This window comes from Gymnoscopelus braueri (assembly GCF_963280865.1).
Source record: "Gymnoscopelus braueri genome assembly, chromosome: 5".
Classification (NCBI taxonomy): Eukaryota; Metazoa; Chordata; class Actinopteri; order Myctophiformes; family Myctophidae; genus Gymnoscopelus; species Gymnoscopelus braueri.
The window spans coordinates 55,435,491-55,442,990 of record NC_137606.1 but is presented as its reverse complement, the minus strand read 5'-3'; the positions used below and the strand labels follow the sequence as shown (position 1 = coordinate 55,442,990).

General features: G+C 44.1%; 2 protein-coding genes across 2 annotated transcripts in view; both read right to left on the bottom strand.

The window, feature by feature from the left end:
• LOC308086001 (immunoglobulin superfamily member 11-like) overlaps positions 1–7,500 on the bottom strand; it is a gene marked incomplete at both ends in the record, with an annotated part of 302,311 nt that overhangs the window by 228,642 nt on the left and 66,169 nt on the right. The window lies entirely within an intron of this gene.
• Positions 1–7,500, bottom strand: part of slc6a4a (solute carrier family 6 member 4a) — a 52,177-nt gene that overhangs the window by 969 nt on the left and 43,708 nt on the right. Inside the window, exons 14-15 of the mRNA XM_080428943.1 lie at positions 6,650–6,817; positions 1–2,990 (exon numbers count right to left, since the gene is read on the bottom strand). The exon at positions 1–2,990 is cut by the window's left edge and continues 969 nt beyond it. Coding sequence (XP_080285069.1) covers positions 2,916–2,990; positions 6,650–6,817 — 243 coding nt within the window. The 3' untranslated portion in view covers positions 1–2,915. The remainder of the gene's footprint in view (positions 2,991–6,649; positions 6,818–7,500) is intronic.

The following is a 7,500-nucleotide window of genomic DNA, read 5'->3' as shown; positions in this document are numbered from 1 at the left end:
CCAATTTCCAATACTTTTACTTCTACTCCACTACATCTTAGAGGCAAATATTGTACTTTTACTCCACTACAATTATTTGACAACTTTAGTTACTAGTTACTTTTCAGATATAAATTATCATAAAACATACATTAACCACTTTAGCCCTATTTTATATCTAGGCTATTTTCAAATATTTTAGTACTTTTACTTTTGGTACTTTAAGTACATTTTGATGCCAATACTTCTATACTTTTACTCGAGTAAATTTTTTGTTTTGGACTTTTACTTGTAACAGTTTTTATTTTGCAGTATTGGTTTTTATTTTGCAGTATTGGTACTTTTACTTAAGTAAAGAATTTGAGTACTTTTTCCACCACTGAGTATTGATGAAATGTATTAATGATGAAATGGTGATAGAAATGACTGAAGAATGCTTGCCTGTGTTCAGCGTTTTTTTTTTTGTCAAAATAAAAACATAGTATCATACTTTGTATAGTTGCTTCATATAACTGAACTCAAATTGAAGTTAGATATATTATTGGCTCTGTGGACAACTGTAGTTCTGTTCATGTTCCCACAGCTTCACCACACAGGTAACTAAGTACATTTACTCAAGTACTGTACTTGAGTACAATGTTGAGGATTTATTTTTACTTTACTGGAGTATTTTCCCATTTTCAATGCTTTTACTTCTACTCCATTACATCTCAGAGGCAAATATTATACTTTTACTCCACTACAATTATATGCAAACTTTAGTTACTAGTTACTTTGTAGATTTAGATTATTATTACAAAACATACATTAACCACTTCAGCCCTTTATACATTTTTGCCATTTGAAAATAGCAGATCTACAAGTTCAATACCAAACTTTTACTTAAAGATTTAGTACTTTGTCCACCACTGGTCGGCAGCACATTTGAATAAGAGCATATATAGGCGCCGATCCTTTGGGTGCTCTGGGTCTCGAGCACCCACGGGAGACGGCGAGCACCCCAACTGGAGAAATCAGCCAGTCGGACGGTTTATAAAATGCTTTGTAACGATGTGCACCGTGCACCGTGCACGTCTCAACCCGGTCTTACACCGCCCGTCATTCTGAAGGGATATCTGTCACTCAAACTCTCCGCCGATAATCAAAATTGCACAACTTGAAATGTAGCCTAATTTACCTCTCTCTCTCTCTCTCGCTTTCACTCCGTTTCTCTTTCTCGCTCTCTCGCTCGCTCTACGACTCTCTCTGTCTCTCAAAGCCGTAGAGAGAGAGAGAGAGAGAGAGAGAGAGAGAGAGAGTTATTGCCCGTCCGAAAAGGTCTCGTCTCGCAACTCCTTGCAACAAAGCATTTTTTATTTTTCTTAAAAGTTTTATCCCACGATTTTGTAACCCGTTTTTTTCACCCAGTGCCAACACAGTTTTAAGATCAACCGCACCATTGCATCTCCTTGCAACTGCCATTGGGGATCATGGTTGCAAGGAGTTGCATGGAGAATCATTGGTGTGGAGTGGGCTTTAGGGCAGTGGTGCTCAAACGTTTTCATGTCAAGGACCCCCACAATGACATGTGTTTGGCCGCAGACCCCCATCTAAAAATATGTTGTTCCAGGGACCCCCCAGAAGCAAAGATTTGAGTTACAAATGTTCGCTTAACACATTGCCTGCCATAAACGTTTGTAGCCTAAACGTCTTTGAGAATTTAGCTGTTGCCTGCCAAAGACGTTTATAAACGTAAAAAAAAAAAAATCTAAAAAGATTCTCATTTGTTTTTGACATTTTTTTCGTTATTCACAACGAATTAGGAGATAACAATTTCCAAAGATTTTCTGCTCCATTCACTTCAATGTTAGAAAAATAAACAAACAATTCACATAGTTTTTTGGTTTAAAACTATTGGTTTTGAGCTATTTTCAAACAACAACACATGTCAACGAGGTCACAATGACCTCGTTGACATTTGTGAAACCACACCTGAATCTCCTCAGTGATTAGCAACCATCAGGGGATCAATCATACTGGAGAAAAACATTCTGTGACTACTTGAAAAGTAAACACGATCGTTAAAAACCCTGGCAGAGGCTACAGACTGTTCTAGAAAAACTCTGGCAAACTATATATTAAAAGGTTTGCACAAATGTTCACGATTTTTCATAAATAGCAGATCTACAAGCTCAAGCTTGTAGATCTGCTATTTTTGAATAGCCAAAGTTTAAAAGGTTTAGAGTGGTTAAACTTATTGTGATGCTGTATTAACACATTTTGCTGGGGACCCCCTGAAACCACCCCAAGGACCCCTGGGTGTCCCCGGACCCCACTTTGAGAACCACTGCTTTAGGGTACGTGTTTGTACCAGAGGAACGCGGCGTGCACGTCCATATAGCTCTAATGGTCGCGCCACAACTTGTTCCTGAAACGGGCGCACGCACCGTGGAAGGACACGGAGATTTATGCTAAATCATAAATCGCCACCTATTCATGAGAGGTGTCATTTGACTGTGTTTCTCCCGTTGACAGCACTATCATCAGTGTGTGTGGAGTGAATGTGTATTTTCAGACATTTAACCACAGTCCGCTCTTTGACAAAAATAGCCGATCTACAAGCTACGAGCTTGTAGATCGGCTATTTTTGGCTAATGTCTCCACTCAGAATAGGGGTGCTATAGGGTTCAAGTGGTTAATGTATAAAAAAAAAAACATGATCCTATCACACAAAGATTTGGCAGCTCCCCCCTGTAGTAACTCTGAGGACCCCCTAGGGGTCCCGGACCCCCTGTTGAAGACCCGAGGTCTATAGAGTCAAGACGTGGGACGTGAAACACAAGCAAACGAACACAAGCAAAGTGAGCGGAACAGAAGAGAAGCCAGAGGTGTGGAAAGATAGCCCCCCATTTGTCCCGTGGTCGTGCAGTGTGGGGCCAGAAGATGGCGCCACTGTGTCACACGGCGTTGGTGATGATGAGGTCTCTGTGGCCTTCACCGCTGGGCACCGGAGTGATGCTCTTCAACAGACGCTGAGAGAGAGAGAGAGAGACATAGAGAGAGAGAGAGAGAGAGAGAGAGAGAGAGAGAGAGAGAGAGAGAGAGAGAGAGAGAGAGAGAGACATAGAGAGAGAGACATAGAGAGAGAGAGAGAGAGAGAGAGAGAGAGAGAGAGAGAGAGAGAGAGAGAGAGGGGGGGAGAGGGGGGAGAGGGAGAGGGAGAGGGGGAGGGGGAGATGGAGAGAGTGAGAGAGAGAGAGTGAGAGAGAGACAGAGAATTTGAGCTCTTTATTAAATCCACATCTTTCAATTTCAGCCCATATTATTACAACCCATAGGTTCATCAATAACGTTTTCAATTACATCTTTTCTCAGTTTTGACAGTTTTCATTTGACTATTTGATGTAAACGTGAATTTCTTTCAATAAAGCTGCTTAGAACTGAACTGAGACACAGAGACACAGAGAGAGAGAGAGAGAGAGAGAGAGAGAGAGAGAGAATGATGAAAGGAACATTATTATGTAAAAGAAGACAGAAAGGTCAGGGACACCAAGAGAGACAGATAGAGAAGTAATGAGAGAGAGAGAGAGAACGCTGGGACACTCAGAGAGACAGACAGACAGACAGACAGACAGACAGACAGACAGACAGACAGACAGACAGACAGACAGACAGACAAGAGATTAAATAAACCTGATGAACGTAAACAGAGCAGATCATTCTGACCTGTGACTGGCCTCATCTGTCCTTGTTCATGTTTTACACACACACACACACACACACACACTCAACGGTAACAGTCACACCATGTAAAAACACAAACATGCACTCACCCAGACACGTGTGCACTGTCTGAAAAGGACAACAAACACACACACACACACACACACACACACACACACACACACACACACACACACACACACACACACACACACACACACACACACACACACACACACACACACACACACACACACACACATCAAAGAGAAGGGTGTGTGTGTTGACTCTGCTGCCAGCACACAATGACACTGACACACTCTGTCAACGTGTGCGAGCGAGGTGTGTGTTTAGTGTGCGTGTCTGTCCGTGTGCGTTGGTGGTCAGGAGGTTGGAAGGCGACTGTGTGTGTGTGTGTGTGTGTGTATGTGTGTGTGTGTGTGTGTGTGTGTGTGTGTGTGTGTGTGTGTGTGCGCGCGTGCGTGCGTGCGTGCGTGCGTGCGTGCGTGCGTGCGTGCGTGCGTGCGTGCGTGCGTGCGTGCGTGCGTGCGTGGTGATATGTACATTTGTGATTGTTCATTTTGTAGGTTTTTTTTATCCCACAATTTTGTAACCCATTTTTTCACCCGGTGCCAAGTTTCTAAGTGATCCTGGGCGCTACACTCCACCGACCAGCCTAGGGAGCCCAGAGCCGAGCTCATGCTTCCTTCAATGCATGAGAGCCAACTGACCTTCTTGTCACCTGACAGGGGGGAGTTTCCCCGGAAGGACGTAGCGCGTGGAAGGAACACGTTATTCCAACCGCTTCCTTTCCGCTCCATCAGGCGCCCCGGCTGTCATGGGGGAGGCGGTATAGCGACAGATACTACATGTTTTTGTGAGGGTATCAATCTGGGAACCCATCGCCAAATGAAAAGGAAAAACAGCGCCCTCTGCTGTTTTTTACTATCTCACTTGGCTCTGGGAGGAAGTCGACGTAGCACACGTACGCAAGGAAACCGGGGCCTGCTTCCTGATCTGAAGGCACGCCCACTTGTAGGCCAGTGCGTATGCGATATGACGAACCCCCCCCCCCGACAGATTCAAACGCAGAGCAGAATCTGTTCTTGAGAGATTATGAGGGTATTAACTACCCTGAGAGACACGGGGAGAACATGCAAACTCCACACAGAGCCAACCCCACCTAGGGTATGGGCGCTGATGACGCGGAGGAGAAGACACGCCCCCCAGCGCCCACAGCGTCCCCGGCGGGAATCGAACCCAGGACCTTCGAGCTGTGAGGCGACAGCGCTACCGACTGCGCCACCGTGCTCCAAACCATTCATACCTGTTTAAAGGAGCCCTTGGCGTTCAGCAGGTGGTATGTACCTGTTTAAAGGAGCCCTTGGCGTTCAGCAGGTGGTATGTACCTGTTTAAAGGAGCCCTTGGCGTTCAGCAGGTGGTATGTACCTGTTTAAAGGAGCCCTTGATGTTCAGCAGGTGGTATGTACCTGTTTAAAGGAGCCCTTGGTGTTCAGCAGGTGGTATGTACCTGTTTAAAGGAGCCCTTGGTGTTCAGCAGGTGGTATGTACCTGTTTAAAGGAGCCCTTGGTGTTCAGCAGGTGGTATGTACCTGTTTAAAGGAGCCCTTGGTGTTCAGCAGGTGGTATGTACCTGTTTAATAATCTCTCAAGAACAGATTCTGCACTGCGTTGGAATCTGTCGGGGAGGTTCGTCATAACGTGTGCGCATTGGCTACAAGTGGGCGTGCCTTCAGATCAGGAAGCAGGCCGCGCTTTACCCAATCAAATGTAGTGGGCAGGATTCACATGTCCGTCGATCTTTCCCCCTCGAAACAAACCCAAACTAATTTAACAATAGCGTCCGCGGAGCAGACAAAACCACGGAAAGATATTCACATTTTAACTTACTCTTTCATCATAGAAACAAGTGCTGCTTATAACCAAAACGATCCATGTTCTCTGGGAGAAGTGGTGTTAGTGTTCCATGTAGAAATATTGTTAGTGGGAATGAAAACATAGTGGCACCACCGGAAGTGAAAGCTGAAGGCAGACCAAAACCCCGGTTTCCTTTGCGCACTGGTGTTACGTTTTCTTCCGCCCAGAGCCAACAGACATAGAACAAACAGCAGAGGTCGCTGTTTTTCATTTTCAGTTGGATCTGGGTTCCCAGATTGCCTGTTTAACACATTGACTGCCAGAGTTTATTCATAATGTACTCACCCCTGTGCCAGCAATTTGCGTGTTTTTTAATTTTTTTGTTTTGTAATTTTTCATTCAAATACATTCTCTGATTGTGTTGTCAAGCACCTACGATTGTTCCACCAGTAGAGAGCAGCACATCCAAACATTGATCACCTCGCTCACCCCCTCCCAAACAGGCCCACGTCATATCCGGTCATTCAAAGGATGTGACGTTTTCGACAATTCCCGGCCCGCTGATCGGCCTGAAAACAATGTGATACACTACGACGATGACTGTTAGTCACCCGGACCAAAGAAAATAGAAGTTGAGCTGTCCGTTTGTCTTTTATACCGTGTGAAAAACCGCGTTTTTCCTTATTCTGGCCGAAAATCACCGGAGAAAAACAACGTGACCCGGAAATGAATTTTTTTTTTTACATCCGGCTCCGGGTGAGTGTGACGTAAGTGGAAAACGAAAGTGTTGATGAGAAATAAACACAGCCGTGCGATCACAGATTAAACAATGAAAATTCAAAAGAACGTGTCAACTCGTTCTTAGGAATCCTGGCACTCAAGCGATGGATTTGAAAGAACGTGTTGACACGATCTTGGCACTGTATGTGTTAAAGGAGCCCTTGGTGTTCAGTAGGTGGTATGTACCTGTTTAAAGGAGCCCTTGGCGTTCAGCAGGTGGTATGTACCTGTTTAAAGGAGCCCTTGGCGTTCAGCAGGTGGTATGTACCTGTTTAAAGGAGCCCTTGGCGTTCAGCAGGTGGTATGTACCTGTTTAAAGGAGCCCTTGGTGTTCAGCAGGTGGTACACCATGTAGGTGGGCACACAGATGAAGGAGGAGACCCCGATGCAGTAGCCCAGCAGGGTGGTCCAGGGGGGGTAGTCGTAGTCAAACAACCGGACCTCTGGAGGGAAGGCCAGGAAGCTGATGATGATGAACTGGAACAACATGGAAGATCAAAAACAACTGTTAGACATCAGGCTCGTCTCCACCTACACTACCAGATATTATATATTACTGGTTAAATGAATCATCTGGACCCCCCGAGGACCCCCGAAGCTCTAACCCGGCTGACCAACGCTACATCAGGTCCATACAGACAAAACTCAATACCAAAGAAATGGTGGAGAGCAGTATTCATTTTGTCGACTAAAACTATGACGAAAAATGTTCATCGACTACCTTTTTACACTGACGAAAACTACATAAAACAAATAATAATAATAATAATAATAATAATAATAATAATAATAATAATAATAATAATAATAATATTAATAATAATAAACTTTATTTGTATAGCACCTTTCATGACATGAACTGCATCTCAAAGTGCTTTACAATTACAGTTACAACCAATTTAACAATAAGGCAAAAAAAAGAAACGCAAAAGCATAAAACAACATTAAAATAATAGCAAAGGGCAGTGAATCAGGCGATACAGTGAGGACATGGGTAACAACACAGAGATTTAAAAATCAACCAAAAAATCTGCTAAAGGCAAGAGTGAAGAAGTAGTAAGACTAAGACAACTTCAAACTCCATTTTAACCGGTTAGATTCACTTAAAACACCCGTCATTGGTTCTGGTGACTGATATTTGTCCTTCTAATGTGTGAGGG